The following is a 24,864-nucleotide window of genomic DNA, read 5'->3' on the forward strand; positions in this document are numbered from 1 at the left end:
TGTCAAATGAAGTCCTTTCCTTTGATCCTTCTTGCGTATAGCTCTCAATATTGCTTGTCAGGGCTGTTTTCCCTTCCATTCCATCATCTCAATACTGATAACACAGATGTAACAGAGACAAAGTGTCCTCCCTGTGCTGCTGGGGCACTCATGGCCCTGTGCCATGGGCACAGCTCAGGGTGGTGCCCCAGGGGAATCCACAGACCCTTTCCACACCCCCTGGCTGTGTGGGAGGCTGTGTCCTGATGGGGCAGTGCGAGGCTGGTGGGTACTCCCCACTCTGTGGGAGCCAGGCACGGCTGTGCAGAGGCACCCACCTGGGGCTGTGCTCGAAGGGTTAACACCACTGAGATGCTGCTGCTGAGGTTTGTTACACCCCCTATGACATCCTGCAGCGCTGCTAATTATGTGTTCATAAACCAAAGTCAATTAGCCAGGGCCCTCCCTGCTGCTGCCGCTTAACATCCCTCTCCATCATTAGCCTGAAGTCTGGGAATGCTTGCCTTGGTCCTGCCCCTTGCCCTGCCAGCCCCCAGCCCCAAAGCTGTTCCAGAGCCTTTTGAGGATCCAGCTGGTGCTCTTTGACTAAAATTGGGAGCTCCACAGCTCTTCCTGCTCCGGAACACCACCTCTGCCTTTGCAACTGCTCAGGCAGGTGGAGAGGAGGTGGAGGGGAGCCAATGCCCTTCTTCAAATTTGGGAAAAATTACCACAGCAAGGAAAGCAATAAATTCTTCCCTATGTTCCAAAGCAAGGGATTTACTTTGTAGGGAGAGAGATTTAGGTTATCTGCCTGGAATTTAGAGGTTTTTAAAGGGAGGTTAGGCACAAAGACAGGGTTTAGGTAGAGCTGACCTTGCTGTGAGGCTTCTTGAGTCCCGGCTACTGAATTTTCCACTACTGTTAATAACAGACCAAGGGTTCAGAGCAGGGGGAAGCTCCCCCAGCCACACCATCCCTGCCTGGCCCAGAGCCCCAGGTCCTGACCCTGAGGGCTGGGGTTGAACCCTTTTGTTGAACTGGATGCATCCTTTCACCACTTGAAGAGGTTGATAAAGATGGAGAACAGCAAAGGCAGATAGTGACAGGACAGGGGGAATGGATTTAAACCGAAAGAGGTTTAAATTTAGGTTGGATATTGGGAAGAAATCCTTCCCTGTGAGGGTGGGGAGGCCCTGGCACAGGGTGCCCAGAGAAGCTGGGGCTGCCCCTGGATCCCTGGCAGTGCCCAAGGCCAGGTTGGATGGGGCTTGGAGCAGCCTGGGCTAGCAGAAGGTGTCCCTGCCCATGGCAGGGGTGAAAGGAGATGAGCTCCAAGGTCCCTTCAACCCAAACCATCCTGTGAATCTGTGAGCCACTGTGATGGTGGATGGGAGGCTCAACTCCCAGTCGCTTCCCTGGAGCAATTCCAGGTCCATGACAATTAGCCAACAGCTGGAATACCATTTAAGCACAGCTGCCACCATGCAAATTTAGAGATTAGTAGGGATTAAAGTGGTTTGGAAAGCCTCACAATTTCTCATTAATGCTCCAGGCTCTCTAATAGCCAACTGCCCTTCATTCCTGAGATGGTTCCACATCCCAAAGGCTGGAAATGGGTCACTGTTCCCCCCGTGGTGCCCCACAGCAGCCACCAGCCCTTTGAGAGAAGCAGAGGCAGCAGGGCAGCCCCGCAGAAATGTAGGCAGGTGACCAAAAATCTGTTAAAAGTGTGGTTATTGCTTTGCACAGTTCCTCCTAAATTGGCAAGGTCACCTTTCAGTGGCTCTCTGCACTGCTGTCCCACAAACCTGCTCAGTGGAGGCCCCCAAATCCACTGTCACAGTGACCCAAAGGTGACACAGCTGGCGCTGCCCGCTGGGGTGCAGGGGAATGGACATCATGGGTGACACCTTCCTTCAGAGAAGGACCAACCACAAGGACCTGGTGTCACCAAAACTCCCAGTCCTGATCCTGTCCAGACCTTCTCCCAGGGCTGGAAACCTCCTTGCTGCGATTTCAGAGTCTCAAGGCCACTTACCTGCCACACAAACAAAGAATTCACATCCCAGCAGCTCTCCCTGGAGTGAATCCTATCTCCTCGCCGTGATAACTCAAGGAAGGTTTTCATAAAGTTCCATTTCCCCCCCCCCCTTATTTTAATCACGGCATATTTAGGAGAAATCTGGCTCTGATATTGCGGAGTGGGAAGAGGCTGGGGCAGGTGAGAATGTGATGGGACAGGAGGGAGGGATGGAAAGCTGAGGAGGACAAGGCAGGGGCCACTTCGAGGGTGTCCCCCAGAATAAGGAGAGACTGCTGCAGCTCTACTTTTCATACATTTTATTATAAAGAAAGGTAAGATAAGCATTGTGAACCGAATGTGCCAGGTGCTGCCAAAGCAGCGCCCTCAAACAAAATAAAAAATAAAAAAAACCCCCAAAAATGCACCTTATGAGAAACTGTAATTATGCTCTCTAATTTTTCATAAATAGACAAAAATCATTGTCAGCAATTTTTTAAATAGATGGACATATGGCCGGAAAAAAATAATAATGCCATACAACATGGATATAAATTGTCCATTTCTTGCTGTACAAATAATAGAAACAAGTTTGGCAGGCTTTTTTTGTTGGTTTTTTATACACATCTCCCTTCTATGTATAACTAAAAAATGTGCTACAATTAATATAAAATGCTTTTACTATAAAGTAAACTACTAATTTCTTTCACAAAAAAATCTTAAAGATGTCTTTAGCACAGCTCTAAAACACTTAGTAAACTACTTACAACTATCCAACAAATTATATTTTCATGATCTCTTTCACATTTGTCCTCTCGTATTTTGCCTTCTGCTCTCTCCCCCACCTACCTAGCAATAGTTTTTATTTATTTTTGTAATTTTTTTTTCGCCAGACCGTCCAAGGCCTTTGCATGTACAATATTCACACAAACTTCACATTTTCTTGCACAAAGTTTAGTGCTGTTAGCAAGTCAAAAGAGTGCATCCTCCTACTGAGCTGGCCTAATGCTGCAGGACACCAGACCTGGGTTTATGCTGCGTCTAAAAGCAGTTCACTAGGAAAATAGTCTGTAGCTAAGCTGATGGCAAGCAGAAAAACGGTGTCCTTAGTTTAATTTCATTATTTTTTTTTTGCCGGTTTTGCACTTATTTAGGTTTTTTTTTCTTTTTTTTTTTTTTTTTTTTAATTTGAATTTTCTCTGTTTATTTTTTGTTCTTTGCGATTTACGAGGTGGGGTTTTTTTTGGGGGGGGGGGGGGGCTTCCACGGAAAGTAGACTTTTAAAAAAATTTTTATTTAGAGTTCAAAAATAAGAGGAAAAAAAGAAGAAAACTGCTCTTAGAGCCTGGAAATGAAGCCAGCGCCGAGGTGCAGTGGCAGCTGTCCCGCCCGTCCGACCTGCTCGTGCCTCCCCACGTGGGCTGTAGGATAGACCCTCTCAAGTGTCCTTCATCTGAGCCTCCTCCCAAAGGGATGCTGAGCCTTAGGTGAGGTAGAGTGCCTTGTCCCTTGGCAGCATGCTGTAAGAGAAAGCAGAGAGAGACGGGCGTGAGACGGGCAGGGAAGGGGCTGGGGAGGAGCTGGCACAGGGTCTGTGCCCACGCCGTGGCTTTTGGGGTGTTGCTGGTTTGGTTTTTCCCTGTTTTTTTCTTTTCTGTCTTCTCTGTACATGTGTGTTTGTAGCCTGTTGTATTAGTGGCTGGTTTTCCCAGGAGTTTTCCATGCCCTTTCCCCTAGGCAGAAAGACAAAATGTATTCCATTTCCTGTCTTAGTCCTCCCTGGCTACCAAGGCAGAGAAACAGCTCTTCAGACACATTTTCATCACCAAAGTACAGTCCCATGCCAGGGGTGGGGGGAAGATTTAAAAGGGCCTTATCTCGAGGGGGAATTGCATCATCACTTGTGCTCCTAATTGGTGCTTTTGTGTCAATTATGCTAATTTACCAAACCTGCAAAAACTGTGTGCACCATAACTGCCCCTGGAGGCCTCCAATAAAAATCCACCTTTATACCACCTCCCACACAAGTATTATTTCAAAAGTGTGTGTTGTTTCATTTCTAGGTTGAAAAAGGCATCAAGGGGGGGCTGCACACAGGGGGACCAGGCAGAGGCTTGGCAGGATCATTTAGGTTGGAAAAGCCCTCCAAGATCAAGACCAACCGTTCTCCCAGCACTGCCAAACCACGTCCCCAGGTGTCACATCCACGTGGCTTTTAAAGCCCCCCAGGGATGGTGGCCTTGCCACGGCCCTGGGCAGCTCTTCCAATGCTTGAACACTCTTTCCCTGCAGAATTTTTTTCCAAATACCCAATCTAAACCTCCCCTGGTGCAACATGAGGCTGTTTCCTCTTGTCCTGCCCCTTGTTACCTGGAAGAAAAGACCGACCCCCACCTGGCTACACCCTCTTTCAAGGGGTAGCCCTGACCTAACCCTAGTCCTAGGGGGTAACCCTAACTCTAACCCTAAATTTCAGGCATGTTGTTGTAGAGAGTGAGAAGGTCCCCCTAAGAGTAAGAGTTGGGTGCAATTTTATTTCTTCCTCAATTTCATTAACTGTAAGAGCTACAGCATCAGTTTCTTCTTGGCTTAATTGCTGCTCTTGCTGAGGTTACAGGGCAGGGTCAGCTCTGGGTGTCCCTGCAGATCCCACCTGGATAATGCTGGAATGCTCTGCCTGGCATCAGCCCCGGGGCCACCATCGCCTGCTTCAGCACACGCGAGGCTGAGCCATGGAGGTTTAGAGAGCTGCTTTTGGATAAAGTGTGCTCGTTCGGACACTACACAAGGAGAGCCCAAAGAGGGAGCCCAGATGCTCTTTTTTTCAGGACACAGTAGGGAGGGAAGTGGCTGAAATCCCTCTCCCCTGGCTGATGATCTGTGGAGGTTTTGCTCTGAAACCCAGGGTTCAGTGGGGTTTATCACCTGCACAGACATGATGGGAACATCACTGGCTCCATAAAGACCTTGGCCTTAAAATGTGGTGGAGAACGTTAAAAGGCTTGGGAGGTTCTGGTGTGGGTGTGTTTGTGAGTGGAATCACGGGGAAGGGGCAGACAGCAAGGCAGGGCTGTTGTTGATGGAGCTGGCTTCTGATAGAGTCCAGACCCTGCCCTTTGCTAATCTCCACATTCTATAATCTGCATTTAAAATGCAGAGTCTTTGCTCCTGCACTCAGAGAAGATTTAATGCCACTGAGTGGCAGCGAGGTATTCCAGTCCTAAAACTTCATTAATTTTACACAACACACTACAGAGCATTTCCCAGTTCATTATGAAGTATTACCATAAATAATTGAATCCAAACTAAGTGCAGTTGTGATGGGTTATTTTTGCCTTTTTATAGTGTTTGCTCATTTAGCTCCTGATTTGGAAAATTCCCTCCCCTTCTGAGAGGATCACTTCATTGTTGGAAAGAATTAGGGAGGTTGTAAATGTCTGGATCTAGTGGCTGTACATGGTTTTTTGTGACTGGACAAGGTGTAATGAACAGTGTCCCATCTTTTAGCCTAAAGGAGAGTGGGAAGAGGGGAGAAAAGTTGCTAAAGGATGGCAGCCAAAAAGAACCTAATCCGTGCCTTGCAAATGAGAGGATGTGGAAAGATGAATCCAGTTCAGTGTCATCCCAAAAATACCTAAATGTGAGGGGACAAAGGTAAATCATAGAATGTTTTAGGATGGAAAGGACACAACCCCAGAAGAAGGTGTGGAGAGAGTTGTAATCACAAAACAAGGCAGAAAAAACAAGGGAGGTGCTTTGAGGAGTTAAGATTTAATTAAGGATTAAGGAAGACTTGCACGTGATTGTAAACCAAGCTGCACCTCTGGTAGAGGTGAGGGAGCTCCCTTGGAGAAAATCACTGTGAAACAGAGGAATCCAGTGCCTGGGAAAGAGCAAGTGCCAGGATCAGGCTGTCAGGTGAGGGAGACAGGGGACTGGGAAAGGAGTTTGTGATGTGGTGGCAAAAAAAGCATTGAAATTGTGTGCTGCAGTCGCTTGTGGGAAGTGATAGTCAAACACCAAGCAGGAGCTGAGAAATGCTCCCCATGTCTTTGCTCACAATCTAGGACAACTTGGGCTTCAGCCCAGAAAGAGCCAGGAAAATTGGATAGAAGTCAGTAAGCAAAAAGTCATCAAGAATAGGGAGAGCAGGAGCTAAGAAACATTTAAAACTTTCTCTCCAGAATGGCTGAGTTATGAATTAAGGAGTGTCTGCTCACAGGATCCCAGAATTTGCAGGGCATGAGGGAAGAAGTGTCTTTTGATGGCAGTTTAACTAGCAAGGATAGGCTGGGAAACAAAAAATCCCTACAGCAGTTCCTTTATTAGATAAAGGACAGAGAGAAAGACAACCTTGTCAGGTTTTCAGAAGTTATCTGGATGACAAACACAAAAGAAAACGAGGCTTGGGAGGTTTTACCCCAGCTAACCCAGTGCCAACAGATGTTGGAAGCTAAAGAAATATCAAGGTTAGACATGAAATAAAAATCATAACCCAACAGGGCCTTCTGTGTGCTGGGGAGGTTGGGACGATCCTCTCTTCCAGGAATCTGGGACTCTACAGCTGAGTCACATCTCATCAAGGAATAATCTCTTCTCTTTCCAGCCAGATTTTGCTCCTCACAGTGCTGCTTTAATTGCAGTTAAGCTGAATGCACTTCTGAGGTTGAAATGGGCCATTACATGATCCAGAGACTTCCCAAACTGACCTAGGCCAGCACTGACGAACCAAACCCAGTGAGACATTCCTTCATCACTGCTGTGCTCAAACTCTGCTGATGGCTGGACCCACCCAGCTCATGGCAAGGTGCTGTGGAGGAGCCCAAGGACAACTTTGAACATCACTTGGAAATTAGTACAAAGTGCATTGGAGAAAGCAGCAGAGTCAGGAAGATCATGGAATCACAGAGTGGGTTGGGTGGGAATGGACCTTAAAGATCATCTCGTTCCCATGGGCACCTTCCACTGTCCCAGGCTGCTCCAAGCCCCATCCAACCTGGCCTTGGGCACTTCCAGGGATCCAGGGGCAGCCCCAGCTTCTCTGGGCACCCTGTGCCAGGGCCTCCCCACCCTCATGGGGAGGAATTCCTTCCCAGTCTCCCATCTAACCCTGCCCCCTGGCAGTGGGAAGCCATTCCCCCCTGTCCCATCGTTCCTCGCCCTGGATGAGGAGATCCAGATCATCTCTTTTCTTGGCTTGTGAGCAACCTTGAGACCCAGGGAACTGCAGCCCTGCAGATGTCTGGGAATGTTCCAGGTGATGCAGAGGGGAAACCGAGGCTGCAAATCCCAGGGCAGCAGAAGCAGGAGCTGACGGCACTGCTGGCACACCAGGCTTTGCAATAAATGAGAATAATCCAGCTTTGGGCATTGGCTGCCAGCAGCTCCTGTGTCTTTAGTCACAGGAGATGGGCTCCTTCCTGAGCAGACACTATGATATTTTTCAGTGCACTAAGCACTCTCTGCAGGACTGATCTCTATCCATCTGAGTTCCTTGCTATAATCTACTCTAACAATTATCTGGAAGTCTCTGCATAATGTCTGGTTTTAGAGTGACTTTTTTTTTACCCACAAGCTGCAATAAACCCATGAAATTTGATATTTCTGCTGTGACAAAGGCATGAAATGCATGAGCTTTGATCATGAATTGCATGGGCCCTCTGCTTACAGTGTGGCACTCCAGCCAGATGCCACAGAGCTTGTTTTAGCAACACAGAACTCAATCCTCACTGCTATGGGAACGTTCCACCTGCTTCTGGAGTGCCCTGGGCTTTCTGCATGGGACCCAGGCAGTGGGATTTGCAGAGGGAATCAAATGTTTTCCCAGCTGATCCCTTAAGAAGTGACGCTTATTTCTAGGGGAGTTCATCCCTGGGATCTGCCCAGCACCTCTGGGAATTGGGATCCATGTGCCACCACCCTCCAAGCACCTTTAGCTTCACCGTGTGAAGTGACTTTTACAACCAGGTCCTGATCATGTTCCTTCTTTCAGGCTGTCTGCAGAGACTTCAGGAAGGAGCATGCAAAGGTCAGACCTCTCCATGTCAGGCAGACAGCAGGGATATTCTAATGGATCAGCCAGTTATTTATTTCCCTGGAAGAAGTAAATGCCTGTACAGCCTGTGCCCAGCCCAGCAGTTGTAAGTGTTCTGCTGGCACAGACAGGAGCCGTGCTCTGAAAAGCCTGGGAGCTGGTTGCTATCTCTGCTGAAAGCACCATGTTCCAGCACTTGAAGAAAATCAACACTGATGGTATCCAGCCTCCTCCCCAGCCTGCTCCCACAGGGAACCCCGGGAATGTTCCATGGAGCACAACAGAGTCTCTCAGCTATTAGGGCTGAGCCAAGAGCAGTGGGTTAGGCAGAGGTTGGAAGTGGTTTCCACACCCTCCCTGTTCCCCAGCTTTAAGACCTGATGTTCTCATTTTTTGGGGAATTGGAGCAGCATTGAAGGGACCGTCCTGCTGGCACATTCATGCCAGAGCTTGTAGGGCATAAGGGGAAGATCTCTGCAGAGGTCTGTGGGGTTTTCCTGCATGGTGCAGGGGCATGGAGCATCCTGTGGCTCTGGGGAGGACTGAGGATTTGTTGCACTGTCAGGGTGAATGCCCAGGAATGATAAGGGACCTGCTGGTGCAGACAATTATGGGAGGCTGTGGCCTCAGTGAGAAGGGCAATTGCTTTAGGAGCAGAAGGACATTACTTATTACAGAATGGTTTGGGTTGGAAGGGACCTTAAAAACCATCTCAATCCACCCCTGCCATGGGCAGGGACACCTTCCACTGTCCCAGGTTGCTCCAAGCCCCATCCAAGCTGGCCTTGGGCACTGCCAGGGATCCAGGGGCAGCCACAGCTTCTCTGGGCACCCTGTGCCGGGGCCTCCCCACCCTCACAGGGAACAATTTCTTCCTCACATATAATCTAAATTTCTTCTCTTTCGGTTTAAAGGCATTCCCCCTTGTCCTATCACCATCTGCCTTTGAAATTAGTTGTTCTCCAACTTTTTTATAAGACTCTTTAAGTACTGGAAGGCCACATTGAGGCCTGGCCTTATGGACATGGCTGCTTTCAAACCTCCAGGGACTCTGCTGGGGGGACTGCTCCAGAAGGAAATGTGTCTAACCCTTCCATGGAACGGAAATAAACAAAAAAAAGAAAAAAAAATTAAATCTTTTCATGTCCAGTAAAGAATTTATCCATGATTTTTAAGCTACCTGCTTCCATAGCATCACTTCAGTGAGCCTACAGAAATGAGGGAGCCTTGAACTTCCCTGACCACAACTGGCTGCACATTTTAGGGCAGACACTGAGCTGTTGTTCACTGTCCCAGCCCAGATGTGCACTAGCAGTGAGCTATTTTGTCTACTGGCCTGCAGTGGTTGACCCCACACTCCCTGCTGGGGTAGTCGCTGTCCCACTCAGTGCTTCCTGGAGGGTTTGATGCACCAGGCGAACGGGGTCCAACACTGTTCTGAAACTCAGACGAAATATGGGAGAAGTCCTGCGGGGTGCAGAGGAAAAGGAGGGTTACAGGAGCATACAGAGCAGAGAACTGCAGATGTAATAATAGCTCATAATCACATTTACAGGCATTGTCCCCAAAAGCTGTCAGGGCAGAGCACAGGAGGAGCCCCAGGGACAGAGGGGGGATCCAAGCCCAGACCACGGTGTCAATGCACATTTTACGTCCCTCTTCCCTGCTCTTTTTGTCAGGACCTCCCTCCTCAGGGCTGGCAATGGCTGTGGAGGGCACACAGCCACAAAAGCCTTTAGGTTTTTTTGCAGCCTGGCCACCAAAGCCAGTGTCCCACTTGCAGTGCAGCTCAGCTGCTGTGCCGTGCTGGGATACCCATCCCAGTGCTCAGGAACAAGGGACAGACACACGAACAACACTGTTCCCCTGAGCTGCCACCACTGGCTCTTCAGCAAGGACACTGAGGGGCTGCTTTAGCTGAAAGCTGATCAGTTTTCCCCATTTTTTGGGGTGGGTTTAATTACATTTATATCCATTAGGCAATGTATAGAAACCAGATTCGTGGCATTTACCTGCCAAAGAACATGCTTTTTTTTCCAAAATATCCAAATTAGGGCAATGTGGGGTGGTTTCTTTTTTTTATTTTTATATTTTATATTTTATTCACAAATTATGTGGAATGAAGTTTTGCAAAATGCTGCCCTCAACAACAGCTCCTACCCCAATGAGTGATCGTGAGGATCCCCTATAATGCTATCACCAAATTACAGAAACCACTTTTCGTTGTGCAGAGCTAAAGCCCAATCCCTGTGCTGGAGAAGTCATAGGATCATTTAGGTTGGAGGAGACCTCCAAGATCATCGAGTGCAGCCATTAACCCAGCACTGCCAAGCCCACCACTAACCCATGTCCCCATGGGCCACATCCACACATTTTCTGAATGCTTCCAGGAATGGTGACTCCACCACTTCTCTGGGCAGCTGTTCCACTGCCTGATCACCCTTCCAACAAAGAAATTTTCCTTAACTTTCAGTCTAAACATTCTCTGGCACAATTCGAGGCCATTTCTTCTTGTGCTGTCCTTGTTCCCTGGGAGCACAGCCCGACCCCCCCCTCTGCCCCCTCCTGTCAGGGACTTGTGCAGAGCCACAAGGTCCCCCCTGAGCCTCCTTTGCTCCCTTTCCCAGCTCCTGGGGCTCCAGCCCCTTCCCCAGCTCCATTCCCATCTCTGGGAAGACTCCCTTGGGGACAACGCCAACACCCAACAACCCCAAACCCACGAGAGCCCCGAGCACTCACCTGCTGGCCGGGAGGCGAGGCGTTCATGGGGGGCTGTACCTGTAGTGCCATGGGGGGGGACAGGAGGGGCTGCTGGGGGACCTGCTGCATGCTGAGGGGCTGGCTGAGGAGCGAGCTCTGCGGGTGGTGCAAGGACAGCTGCTGGTGGAGCGGGGGGCTGATCTGGAAGGAGGGCGGGGGGGAGGCACTGATGCTGGGCAGCAGGGGCTTGGAGGGCAGGGTCCGGGACAGCCCGGCGTGGGGGTGGCCACGGTAGCTCTGCAGGTCCGACGGGGACAGGAAGGAGCCCAGGCCGGGGTAGGGCGAGGAAGCCTGCGGAGGCATGGGGTACATGGGCTGCTTCGGGGGGATCATCTTGGAAGGGGGGTTGCTCGGGGTGCTTTTCGTCTCCCCCTGGTCGGTGGAGCTCTGTGGGAAAACAGAATGGAGGGTGGTGAGGAAGGGAAAGAGGAAACATGGATATGCATCCTGAGATACCCATCTGTCCAGATGAGCTCCCCGTGGATCCTGCTCCTCTGCCACCTGCCAGCACATGAACTCCCAGTGGGGTGGCCACAGGCTGGGTTCAGCATCCATATCTGGAAAACTAAAGCCCAGGAGCTCAACCGTGCCTTTGGCAGAGCCTGGAGCACCAGGGGAATGTACCAGTGCAGAGGCAAACTGCCCACCAGCAGCTCACTGCTTTGGGTGGGTGACAAATCCCTGCTGCTTCCAACTGGGAAATGGGTCTACAAACCCTCTGCTTTCCCCACCCTGTGTGGAACTATAATGCACGGGACAGTGGTGGCCTCATTTCGGCAGGAAGAAGAGAAGGACAAGGGCAAGTTTTCTGGGTCGGACACCGAGGGTTTTGTCCTGTGATGGGCTCTGCAGTGATACTACTGATCCTTTCTCACCCAGCAGTCAGGACCACACTGTGCTGCTTTGGTCAAAACAAAGTTTTGCAGAAGAGTAGCTGGAGAAACTGGGAAGAAAATGAAGCCACAGAACACATGCCTCCATGACTTCCATGCCTTCCACGACTCCTGTCCCACACTGCTGCAAGGCACTTTCAAGGCAAGACCCTCAGAGGCTTCCAGAGGGACTGGCAAGAGTTTCAAATCCCCAACAAATCCTTCCCACCCCTTTTTCTGTCCTTGCTGCTGTTCTGTTGAGAAGTTGGGAGCTACCGGTCTGCACAGGGGCTCTGAGCCTTTCCAGCTCACCACCACCACACAGATCCTGCAGATGATGGGTGATTTGGGAGATCACATTAAATCCCAAGGCAGCTGAATGTGATGATTAAGCTCTGAGGATGTGGTGTAGTACCAAGGAGAAGATTTGAGGGGAGACCACTCACTACCCATGGGCAGCATTACCCCTGAGCCAGGAAGATTTTGAGCTCCACGGGAGCCACCCCAAATTCACAGGCAGAAAATGCCTGTGTCCCCTCTCTGGAGGTGTGGAGGAAGGCAAGCTGTGAGGTCCCTTGGGATGGGCACCCATGTCCAGAGACTGGGCCCATCACTGCTCCCCAGTGTGGTCTTGAAGCACTGGGAGTCCCTGTATGAGCCTGAAATGCCCTGAAATGTCACTGTTAGGCACTGGAATGGGTTCTCTGGGTTTGGCCTGGCTGTGGTGTGTTAAGCACCCATGTGCTCACATCTCCTCAACCCACAGTTATGGGTCTTACTCCTTAAAACTCCCTAAAAATCTGCCCTAGGCTGAGCATGCACAGGAGAAGCAACACCTGGGCTCCTGAGCAGGTGGGACAGCCCGAGTTCATGGAGCAGGGTGCAGCAGGATGCTGCTACCAGTGAGCCCAGTACTGGGTGTCACCTTCCCCTGCACCAGTCCCTGAGGTCACCTTGTCCTCCTGACCCCTCTGCTGCACTCACACCCTGAAAGCGGGCAAGGAACAGTGGGGACAGGCAGCAGAGACCCCTTCACCCCACACAGGGGCACTGATGAAACCTCCCCTGCTGCTGAACCCATCCAAAGCGGGGTCTCACTGCAGGGTGCTAAAGGGCAGATGACAGCCCAGCTCCTGCCCTGACCGTGCTGCAGAGCCCCTCTTTCAGCCCCTTGGGAAGGTGTTAACGCCAGCATCAGTTCTGATATCACAATTACACAGTATTTCTGATAAATTTGCTCCTCCCTGGAGGCTCCTGTGAGTTGTAACCCCTCTGTACCTTGGAGACGAGGCTGGCCCGGTATGCAGCCAGGGCTTTCAGGTACTCCTTCTTGGCAGCTTCTGTTTTCCTCTTGTATGCCTGAAAGGAGCAAGGAATGGACAATCATTAATAGAGGGAACAGGGGGCTGCCAGGTTTGGCTGCACCCCAGCTGCTCAGTGGGACCCCTCTTCGGTGGGGCCGTGTGCATGAAAAAATTCTGCTGCAGAGGAATTGACCCCAAACCAAGAAAATGAAGCCCCTGGATTGGACCATGCTGGGAATTTTGGAGGCATCTCTGGTCAGAGCAGTCTGTGTGTTTAGACAGGTATTTAATAAGAGAGACCATCTGTGAACACAGCGAAATCTCTTCCCAACAGGAAGCAGAGTAAAGAGTGATCCAGGCTCTTGGAAGAGCAAAACAAAAGCCAAAATCCTCAAATGACAGGACTGTCTTTAAAGTCCCTTCCAACTCAATCCATTCTATGATTCTGTGATGATGACTAGCTTAAAAACAGGTGAAACAGTCAGAATTCCTTAACTACCCATTTGGTTTTTTGGCTTTCCCAATATTAATTCTTTAGAGCTCAAAACTCCAGCTCTACTCTGCAGCCTGGCCAGCCTGGGAACTGATTTCTCATCTTATAAAAGCTGAGATTTTCACCTCATCTAAAGACTTGATGAGCTGGAGCTTGCAGGGAAGCAGGAAAGTTTGATTCCCTAAGAAAAAAAAAAAAATACAAGATTTGGAGGAGTGAATTAGGATTTATTCTTCCATCTTTCCCCATAATGAGAGATGCCTCTTGACCATGTCAGTGCTGGCCCCCTTCCTGCCTGGATCCTGGTCCTCCACATGGAGGTGAAGACCTTCAAGAAAATAAAGGTGTGACCCAGCCTGTCCCCAGCAGTGAATCCCTGAAGGGTTACACAGATTAACTGGGTAAGCGAGAGGATTAATTTAAAACAGAATAAAAATTTCAGGATAAAGGCAGAAACTCCCAGGAAAACCACCCACCAACCCTCTTCTCTGCTGGAAACTCAAAGCCTTCCTCAGTGATGCATTGAAAGTTGATTTCAATTAGAACAGATTTGCATGTATTTAATTCTGCTCTACAACCGACAACAGTTTCCAGCAATTGAAACCCTGAAGGTTCGTGGGCACATCCTCTCGCCAGGATGATTTAGGTTGGATATTGGGAAAAGTTTCTTCATGGAAAGGGTTGCCCAACCCTGGAATGGGTTGCCCAGGGAAGTGGTGGAGTCACCATTCCTGGAGGTGTTTAAAAGACCTATGGGTGTGGCACTTGGGGACATGGTGGCCTTGGCAGTGCAGGGCGAACAGTTGGACAGGATGATCGTAAAGGTCTTTTCCAACCAAAACAATTCCACAATTTTATGATTTAGCTCATTTCCCCTGCAAATTTCCACGGTCATGGCAGCACCCCAGACTCCCTCCCAACACTGACCTCTGAAGGGAGAGCAACCTTCCAGCAGCTGAACCGAATGAGAATTTAAAATCAGTACAGATAAATTCTATTAAAAATGGATTTAAAGCCTTATTTTCATTGCTAAACCACGGCGAGTCCTGTAATGAAACGTTTTGACTCGACACACTGGAGGTCTCAGACGGCAATTTTCTGAAATGGAGCATTTCCCTAAGTTTGTCTTTGGCTTTATGGTATTCAGGAAATATTATATTTGCTCCATTCAGAACAAAATTGCTTTTCAAAATGTCAGCCTGAAGAAGAGCTTGCCTGTGAAAAGTAACTATTTCTTCAAACTGTATCAGTTCCCTTAATAAAAGCTATTACCTTTCTCTACAATCTCCACATCTTTTATTATAGAATCAAAGACAGTTTGGGTTGGAAGGGACCTTAAAGCTCATCCAGTGCCATCCCCCTGCCACGGGCAGGGACACCTTCCACTGGAGCAGGTTTGTGCCCATCACAGCAGCACAGAATTTATTGTGTTCAGCAGCAGAGCTGGTGGATGCTCTTCAGTGTGGTACCTGATGCCCTCCCAGCAATGAAATAAGAATTCCTGTATCTCAGGCCAGTGTTTAAGAGTGGCCACAGCTGGATGCTGATCTATGGAGAACATATTTAATTATTTTTCCTCTATAATGGCAAAATACAAGAGTGGTTTTACCATTTTTCTTTTCCAGGATGGTGGGAAAACAAAATATTCAGAGATATGCCGAGACAAATTTAATTATTAGCAAGACTTGCCTGGAGCAAAACCTGCAATTTCTGGACAGTGAGAGGGCAGGTAAACAAGGCTTCCTAAACCTGAATGCAAATAAATTTATAACCAATAAAACCTGTGCCTGTCTTCATCCCCATCACCTGCTTTTCCTGCTAAACCCTTTTTTTATGGCACTCTTCATCTGTCCTGGTCTCTTTTAGAGCACGTGGATCTCCCTCGTACTGGGATGTGCTGCTGGGTGGGGTCTGGTGCAGCAGGACTGGGAAGGGGCAGCCAGGTGGTTCATCCTGCTGAAGGGAGAGGGGATTGCTCCAAGCAGGAGCCTCTGTGCTCCTTGGGCCAGCCCTGGCTCAAGCCTGGCCGCGAGCAGGGCAGCCAAGAAGGGTGATGGGGTGAGCTCGGGGATTGTGCTCACTGATGTTTCTCCAGTGAACTGGAAGCTCTGGAAGATTCCTGGTGGATTACCTGGGTTTTAATCATCGAATCCCAGAATGGTTTGGGTTGAAGGGACCATTTGGATCCACCCCTTCCAGGGGCAGGGACACCTTCCACTGTCCCACTTGCTCCAAGCCCTGTCCAGCCTGGCCTTGGACGCTTGCAGGGATGGGGCAGCCTCAGCTGCTCTGGGTATCCTGTGCCATCACCCTCATTGTAAAGAACCATCCCTAAGGGTCTCCTGTTGGGAATTTTGCAGTCCTGCCCTGCACATGGCGGCTTCCTGCACCCACACAGGGCTCCGTGAAGGACACTGAGCTCTCTGTCCCTGGGGAATCACCACGCTGACGTGGGATCCGAACAAAACTCCTCACAAATCCTCTGTGATTTGGCAGCTCTAGCACAGCATTTATAACCTTTAAAATTTTAATTTAAACATTGACAAAACCACGTTACTTTCTAATTAAATCCCATTTTCTCCCAGGGATTTTAATTTTGAAGTAATTTATCAGATTTAAGGATCCTCAAAATATTTTGCATGTTTTTCTTCCTAACCTGCCATGCCCACTGATTTATTTTCCTTATTCATTAGCAGGAGGATTCATTAGTCATTAAGTGAGTGGGTGGGTTGGGGAGGGGGGTGGGGAGGAAGCAAAAATGGTTAGTGATTATGAAAACAAAAAATCAGAGCTGTAAGAAGCATATGTTGGGATCGTAATCCTGACACCTCTGTGTCTCAGCAAAGCAGCCAGTAATTGTGCCGTAATGAAATGTTCTTGTTTGATAACCAGTTAATTAGAGAAGACAATTATTGCAAACCCCGCTGACGCCCACGAGCGGCTCCGTGTCGCGCCGGCACTGAGTGACAGCCAGAGCTGTTATCCCTAACCTCTGCATCCCAGCCCTCCTGCTCCAGCAGGAATGCTGCTTCCCAAGCCTGGGGAATGATGGGGAGAACTCAAACTCTCCCCCAGAAAATCAAGGGGCGCACTGACCCCAAGTTGGAAGGTCTCTGCTGCAATCCCAAGTGGAGTTCGGGGTGTTTTGCTTCAAAAAAGAGGTAGAACATCAGGAGAGGAGAGATGGGAAGTGCAGGAAAGGTCTCCAGGAGGAAAGCTGGGAGGGAAGACCAGGAGGAGCCACCACAATGCAGCAAAGGAGGCACGGAGTGATCCTCTGCATGTAGGAAAAGAGGCAAAATAGGCTTAAGTTGTACCAAGGGAAATGTTGGGCAAGCACTGGGAAGCCTTGGGAGCAGTAAGGATAATTAAGCACAGGAAGACATTGCCTGGGGAGATGTGTAATCTCCACCACTGAGGGTTTAGGAACAGATTAGGAACACATCCATCAGGAACGGCTTAAGTAGAGATGATCCTGACTTCAGGCAGTAGTATGGGCTGGTTGACCTCTTAAGTCCCTCCTTGCCCTCCTTTCCATGATTCCATGACTGGGTTTTTTTCTTCTCCCGGATGTGTAAATTTGGCTTTTATTCTGCTTGTAAATCTGCAGGGTTTTTCTTGTAACCATTATGCACTTTCCTGCAAGATATTGAGTCTTGAGATCACCATAGCTGATGGCTTATTCGCAGGATGACTCAAAGCACGTCCTCCCTGCCTCATTCACCCTTCTCTCCACACATCCTTCCCACAGCCATTGGAAAGGCAAATAGGGAACATGGACACGTTATTCCTATTCCTTCCCAGCTCCTCCTCACCTCCTTGCACCCCCCTCTGTATTCCCTTCTCAGGCAAGACTTATTCTGTCCCTGCCACCATTAAAAACAACTAACCCAAGCTACGCTTTCAGAATAAAAGCCGTGGTCTGGAGTGTGAGTCTTGAGGTCAACATCCCTGAGGATACCTACAGGGAAGACCCTGGCTATGGGAAGTATTTGCAGGGTTTCAGGAGAGTTTCTGCTTTATCCTGGTGGAGACACAGTGCTGTGGAGCAATTCCTTTGGAGAATGAACGGAGGAGCCTGTAATGAAGCAGGAATTACCACTGGTTAAAGCATCCTGAGAGATTCCTGCTCTCCACTGCCTCAACTTCATGGGGTGTAAGTCACCCCTCGCTCCATGTGAGGGCACAAGCGTGTTCCCAGGACAATCCACTAAAGATTCCAAAGGGAACAGGAGGGTGACAGATCCAAACCCTAACCTCCAATGAAAAGCACACACCATTCACCTTCCAAACCTCGGATCTTGCTCTCCAAGACAAAAAGTAACACTCGTGGAGAGCACATCTGACCTTTCACATCCTCCCCATTGTTATCCTGCTCTCCACCAGACCTCTCCTGAAGCCTTGTTTGGGATTGGTCCTTTGACTCCTCTCTGGTGCATGGCTTTCCTCGATGCCCAGAAGATGCTGAAACCTCCTTCCAGGCCAGGGCAACTGCTTGGACCCTTCCAGCCCCTCGCTGCCAGGGCTTTGGGGCTGCAGGAGGAAACTTCATCCCATGGTGGCTCTGGCGCTGACAACCTGGTACAAAGCTGGAATTGGGCAGTTTGTAGCACGGCTGTTCCCATGGGATCTCTCCCCTCTGGTGGCTCTTCCACAGAACAACTTTACAGCTGGCCCATGATGCCTCTGTCCCTCTGCAGTCACCTGCAGTGTCCTGTCAGCAGCTGATGTATCAGGTTCAGTGAGCAGATGGATCTGATTAAATGGGTGATCTATCACTTTCTGCTGAGCAGACAATTCTTCTGCTGGGTAGTTTACCCCTGGAGTGTGACTTTTTGCCTGGAGCTGTGTTGTTCTCCAGGTTGTGCATTTGTGTGGTTGAAAATCCCACTTGCATCTGGCCACGGAGTCACTCAGCATTACTGAGCTGATCCTGGTGAAGCACGAGCAAGAACTCATCTCTGGTACCTTTGTGTCCTCGGGGAGCGCCCAGACTCAAAAACTCAACTGAAAATGCTGGTTTTGCCCAATCTTTGCTCATTTCAGATGGGAAGTCCTGCGTTAGCCAAGGGTTCACTCAGCAGATTGCTCAGGAGCTCCCTGATTCCTCTGCTCTCAGTCCCCAGGGTCTGTGGAAACACCGGCCCAGTGCTTTGACTTTGTGGCTGGATTTGCTGACGAAAAGAAGCTGGTTCCAGAGACTCCTGCAGCTGCCACCTTGGCATTGATCTCTGTGCTCTCCATCCTTGCCTGGCTCCAATCCAACCTCCTGTTCACCAAAATACACCAGGGAATAGGGAGGTGCTCAGAGAGGGAAGATTAGAAGTTGGCAGAGGAGAGTGAATCCCACCAGCGACTTCTCCGGGGAGTCTCCAGGCTTGGCACTGCCAGGAAATCCCCCTGAGGGAGGACAGCCACCAGGGCTGGTGTCACCTGCTCTTGAGCAGATCTGGCCCATGGTGGCCCTGTGGAAACAGAGGAGGGGGCTGTGGGTGGCACAGACCGGGACTGGGCTGCCGGCACTCTGTCCGTGCCAGGGGAAAATCCTCCTAGGAAATTAGCAGCGCTTGCTCCAATCTAGTGCTCAAATTCTTCTAATTTCTGTCAAACCAGGCAGCCCTTTGAAACCTTGCTGGGGAACGCTGCTTGAGATGTGCTCACGGAAAAAACTCCCACCGAGGCACCACGGGATTCTGGAGCTGGGACCTGGAGCTGCAGGCAGATTCCTCTGACAGGTACCCCATTGGATGCTAATGGCTGAATTAGCATTTCACTCTGCAGCAAGTCCAAGCTATCTCTACAGGAACAGCTGCTAAACTATTTGCAAAGTTCAAAGAGGATGTATTAATATATTTTTTTTTTCCCTGAGACACATTCTTCAGATTCCCATGTAAGCTCCTTAGGAAGGGCCATGCCAGCTGTTGAAGAATGAAGATTACAACGTCCTGCTAACGCAGTGCTGGGGATATTCAAGGTATTGTTATTTACTCCTGTGCTACAGCCACACTGGAAGGGGTTAAAATGGGGAGGAAAACGGTGCTTTGCCGAACAGGTGTCCTTGAGCAGTACCCAAGGACACGGAGATTGCTAATCCTGTATTCCACAGCATGATCAAATCACCAGGCAACAGATATAAATAAAAAAAGGCAGGAAATAAGGAAATTTAGATACAAGTGTGTCAGAGGGAAAATGAAGATTCATTGTGAAGAGGCTGAGAAGAGAAGAAGAAGAAGGAACAAAATGACAAAGCCACAAATGATAAACCAGTAAGAACAAAAGAAAGGGGGGAGAAAAAAGCCTCTCTGTGAAATGTGTGTCTGTGACAGCAGCAGCCAAATCAAAGATGCTGCTAGATTATATGGTTTCTTGCATAATATGCATTCTGGTTCCCTCTCTGTGTTTGTCTTTCAGCTGGTGCACAGGGAAAAAAAAACCCATATCTGAAATGGGACGTGAGCAACCTTTATTTTCCTTGTTTCATCAGGAGGAGAAAGCAAATTTGCTTTGTGGGAGCAGCAGCACCTGCTCAATGGCAAATAAATAGCTACAGCTTTGATATTACAGTGCATGTAATCATTAGCAGCACAAATGGCAGAGGATTAACCCTCTGTGTGCTGGCCAGGGCTACCTGGCAAAGGGGTGGCATGTCACTGCTTCCAGCAGAAATGCTCCAGGAGGTGTCTGTGGAGCGGGGCTGGGGCTCTGGATGGGGCACAGGACCACCCTTCCCAGCCCAAGGCACTGGCTGGCATGGCTACAAGCCACCAGCACTGGGCTTCCCTCAGCCTTGTGCCACTGGCACGGGGTCCACCCCACTTCTGTGCACCCCCTGTGTGCAGGATGGAGCTGGGAAGGGTGGATGGACACGGAGCAGGCACAGCAGGAACGTGTCAGGGGCTGCTCATGTGTGGGGAATCACGAAATGCCCTGGGTTTATGGACCAGCTTCCCTTGGACCCTCTCTCTGGCTGCTCCCTGCCTGCTGCTCTCCTGCAAGGTGGGAACCAAAGCATACCCAGGACTGGGCCCACCCTGGGCCCACTGGAAGGCACAGAATAAAGTGCAAATCTCATCCGAAGCAGAAACTCCAGTGCTACAAAGAACTGCTCAGTAACTGTGTGGTGGGGCTGGGGTCTGCACCTCTGGAAATCCAAGTGCGGGACCAGCTCCAGAGCAGATCCTACAGCCTCAAATCCACCCTCTCTTAAGCCAGGAAGAGGGGAAGTGTTCTTTAACTACAACTTTGGTGATAATTGAGCCAAAGCATCCAGATTTGGCTCCTGCTTGCCTGCTGTGCCATCTCTGTGTTGGCTTTTCCCCAGGCCGTCGTCTGTGCTGCTCTCTGCAGAGGACATGAAGCCACTGCTGTCAACAAAGCTAAGAGCTGTGTCCCTGATGAAACACTTCCCTTTTCCAGCTTTTCCACCCCTCCCCAGAGCACAATCCTGCCTGCTGCTGGGCTGACCCACAATCTGGTGCAGCCACATGGCAGGCTGGACTCCCAGGTGGTGGCAGGATTTTGGCCAGCGATGCCTGGCTGCGCTGCTTGGTCACCATCCCCTCTCCAGATGTGCCAGGAGAGCACTTGGAATGTCTGCTTGCCTTCATTGGGAATTTGTGCACCATATCCTGCAGCCCTGGGCAGGAAACACCTACAGGACAGCCCAGGCACTTGTTTTCACATATTTAAGGCATTTTAAAATTTTCTTTTCCGTTTTCCCTTTCCATTGCATTGCCTCATGAGCCTAAAAAAAGCTTCACCAGGGATGCTGGCAGAGGAAAGCAAACAGGGGCTAAATAAACTCTCCTGCAGCCAGACGCTTCCACAGTGAACGTGCCACATCACACAAACCAGCCATAGGGTCCCAGAGCCAAAGAGAAATTGTGTCCCTCCAGCCAGGGAGGTAACTGCTGTGGGAGAGAAGTATCCAGCTGGAGACAAAGCCAGGAAGTTAATATTTAAGCTTTCAGACAAGGAACAAATGACTTAATTAAATCAATTACAGAGGGAGAAATGGAGCCACTTAGAAAGCGTGTGTAAAGAGACGGCGAGGCTGCTGCGAGCTTATAAAAGAGAAGGAGGAGGGAGAGTTAGCAGGGAAGATAAACGGGCTGGTTTAATCCCTGCTGTTAATTAAGAGCTGAGCGTTTGCACTGCGCTGAGTCAGGGTCGCAGCAGCGCTTTCACTCTCTGAGCCACGCTCAGTGCCCAAACTGTGGCAATGTTTGTAACCAGGTGGAGTAAAGGAGGGGCAGACTGAGGTGCTGGGAGGGATGCAGGGAGGAGAAAGAGGTGACATAAAGCTTTTCCACACTCCTGAACCTCCCACACCCTGCACCAACAGCACAAACCCAGCCCCTATCCTGCATCTTCCCAGGGCTGGGGTCACCCTCCTGACCTTGCTCCCCTCTTCAGATGAGGAATTTCTGCCTGCATGATCCTAAAGTAATCCACCCAAAGAGGAGAAAAGGAAGCAGCAAAAGGGCTTTCATCCCTGAAGTTTCTCTGCTCTTATTCCTGACTCAATGTGGGGTAGAAATCAAGGCTATTTCCTACCATAACTTCCAATTAAATGATTTTCCCCCTCCCTGCTGCTCTCTCCCCAGATGAAGCTGCTTCCAGTGCTGGCCATGGACACCCAACTGGAGCTGTGGCCAGGCTCCAGGAGAAGGGCTCCCAGCTAAAGCCTGTTTGGGTCTGGGACACATCACACACCGTGTCAGATCTCACTCTGCCTGATAAAAAGCCATCCTTGCCCCGGGAAGTGTTCCCTGGGGTTCTCTCAACAGGCAAGAAGCAATTATAGGCTTTTGTAACCAACTCAGCAGCAACCAAGCAGGGAAAGCAGGACCTGGAATTCTCCACATGAAGCAGGCGGAAAGTGGCTGACAGCTTTGGGGCAGGAAGGTTTCCTCTGTGAGGCCACTTCAGGCATCTCCTTCTGAAGCTTTTAAAGCCTGAACGTTGGGTTTGAAGGCAGCAATACAGGGAGTTAATAGTGTTTAGCCGGTTGGCTGTCACTCCTTGTAAGTAAATAAGCAAACACAAACCCATCTCACATCTCAAGCTGTAAACCCCATGTCAGGGAAAGGCCACTGATGGCTTTGCAGAGTATGAGCTTATCAAGGATAATTAGTTGTCATAAAAATTTGCTCTTCCCCACTCAACACCAGCAATTTTGCACAGTGGGCACTTCAGCACTGCTCCTGAAAACAGCCTCTGGTCCAGCACTTCAGCCTGTGGGAGCTCCTGGCCGTGCCCTGAACATGCCTGGGGAAGATGCTCTGCACTGTGGACATGCACATTTCCAGAGCTGAAAGACAGAAATGAATAACTCAGTAACTCACTTGCTTTTGTTCTTCTCCCAAACTGTCCCACATTGATGCCACGATTTTCGACACGTCCCCAAAGGTGGCGTTGGGGTTTTGGCCTTTGATGGCTGCTTGTGTGTCTCTGAAAAACAGGGCGTAGGCCGAAACGGGCTTCTGAGGCTCATTGGGGTCCTTCTTTTTCTTCTTCTTTTGGCTTTTGGGCTTTTTGCCCAGGTCTGTTGAGGGTCTTTTCTCTCCAGTAGCCTGTAAAACCAAGAGAGGAACCTTAGCAGTCATCTGGGAGTGGTTTGATACAAGTGCCTGCTACAGCTACTGAGCCAAGGAGATGAGAGGGGGAATGGGAAGTGGAGAGGTCCCAGCATGGAGAGGGGCCAGCAGCCCTGCGGGTCTCTTTGTCCCCCAGGAGCCTCTTGGATCATTGCACAAACTGCTGGTGGATGCCTGAGCCTGCTTTGGTGCCTCCTGGCAGACCAGCTCACAGCTTGGGTTTGCCCCTTTGTTCCTGCTCCAAATCTAGGGCTTTCCACACACTCATCACCCGTCACTCTCCTTCCCCACCCTCCTCCCCAGCTCACTCACTCCTTGATCCACTTCTGGAATCTCTTCAAATGCCTTTCTTCCTAGCTAATTGCTTTAGCAGTCCATCAGTTTTCCACAAACTTGGCTTCCACATGGTTTCTGATTTGCATCCCAGTGAGCCCCCTTTGCAAGCTGCTCCTGACTTCCCTCACCCCCCCATTCCAGGAGGGCTCTGAGCACTGACCAAGCAACACCAGCATCACATTAACCATCACACCAGGGCCATCCAAAATTTGCTCCATCCTGCTAACATGTACGTACTCCTATCCAGAGGAATATGCAGGAATTGAACTGTTTTAATTGTATGAATGAAATGCTTTGCACGTGCTGTTCACTCTTACGCCTGATCCGGGTGCAGCACGATGACCAGGAATGGCCCTGTCCACACTCAGTGCCCAATGGGTGCTGGAATTCAGGGGAGCAGGACACAGGGAACAGGAGATGCTGCCACTGGGCTGGGAAGTAAAACAGCAAGGCTGGAAACAAGGATGCTTCCACCGAAGGCAGCATGGAAAGAAGATCCTGTATCAGTCTCCCTTGGATGCCCTGTGCAGTGCATTAGGAAAAGGTTCTTCCCCCAGAGGGTGCTGGGCACTGCCCAGGCTCCCCAGGGAATGGGCACGGCCCCGAGGCTGCCAGAGCTCCAGGAGCGTTTGGACAGCGCTGCCAGGGATGCCCAGGGTGGGTGGGGTTGTTGGGGTGTCTGTGCAGGGCCAGGGGTGGGACTGGGTGATCCCTGAGGGTCCAACTCAGGATATTCTGTGATCCTATGAATATAGGGGACTGCAGAAGCCTCCATGAGAGGATGTGCAAAGGAAAAAACCCCAGGAAAACATCTGGATACCCATCAAAGCTCTCAACGCATTAACTGTGGCCAGTGAAAGCTCGCACTACAGGGAAGCACCATTACCCTTATTTTATAGTGAAGGAAAACCAAAATACACCAGATGACAGAGAATAAAAGTACTGGCTGGATGTCTGCATCCTTGAGGGCAAACAGGACACCAGCCCCTCCACCTGCAGACCCCGAGCTCAAGGCACTGCCATCAGCTGCACAGGTTGTTGAACTGCTTGGAAAGATATTGGTCTAAACACCAAGATCTTGTGAAAACTGTGCCTCCAGCCGAGCTGGGGACAAACAGCCTCTTCTCCTGATGGATTTGTCAATTTGAGCACATGCTTGGCAGTGCCAGGATTTAAGAGGCTGGCACAGGGCAGGCACGGGGAGGAAAGGGCAGCAGCGTTCCCGTTCTCCGCTCTGCAGCTCTTGACTGGTCATTAATTTCAGTATCAGCGCAGTGACATTTGTCAAACAGACAGTGACCATTAGTGAATGAGCAGAGAGACCAAAAAAATTGCATTTAATTTAAAATTGCCCAAATGGGCTTGAATGGGAGGCCTGGAGGTGAAAGGCCAGCTTATTAGAAGGAAAAAAAAAAATGCATGACAGGGCTTCAGCCCATTAGGAAGTGAGATGGTATTTTAACT

General features: G+C 49.9%; 1 protein-coding gene across 1 annotated transcript in view; it reads right to left on the bottom strand.

Moving 5' to 3' along the window:
• Positions 1 to 2,307: 2,307 nt before the first annotated feature.
• The window catches only part of TOX2 (TOX high mobility group box family member 2), a 149,658-nt gene continuing 127,101 nt past the window's right edge, over positions 2,308 to 24,864 (bottom strand). Inside the window, 5 exon segments of the mRNA XM_039563563.1 lie at positions 2,308 to 3,522; positions 9,373 to 9,503; positions 10,776 to 11,183; positions 12,947 to 13,027; positions 22,813 to 23,040. Of these exon segments, the coding sequence (XP_039419497.1) occupies positions 3,486 to 3,522; positions 9,373 to 9,503; positions 10,776 to 11,183; positions 12,947 to 13,027; positions 22,813 to 23,040 (885 nt within the window). The 3' untranslated portion in view covers positions 2,308 to 3,485.

The sequence above is a fragment of the Corvus cornix genome, chromosome 20, assembly GCF_000738735.6.
Source record: "Corvus cornix cornix isolate S_Up_H32 chromosome 20, ASM73873v5, whole genome shotgun sequence".
Classification (NCBI taxonomy): Eukaryota; Metazoa; Chordata; class Aves; order Passeriformes; family Corvidae; genus Corvus; species Corvus cornix.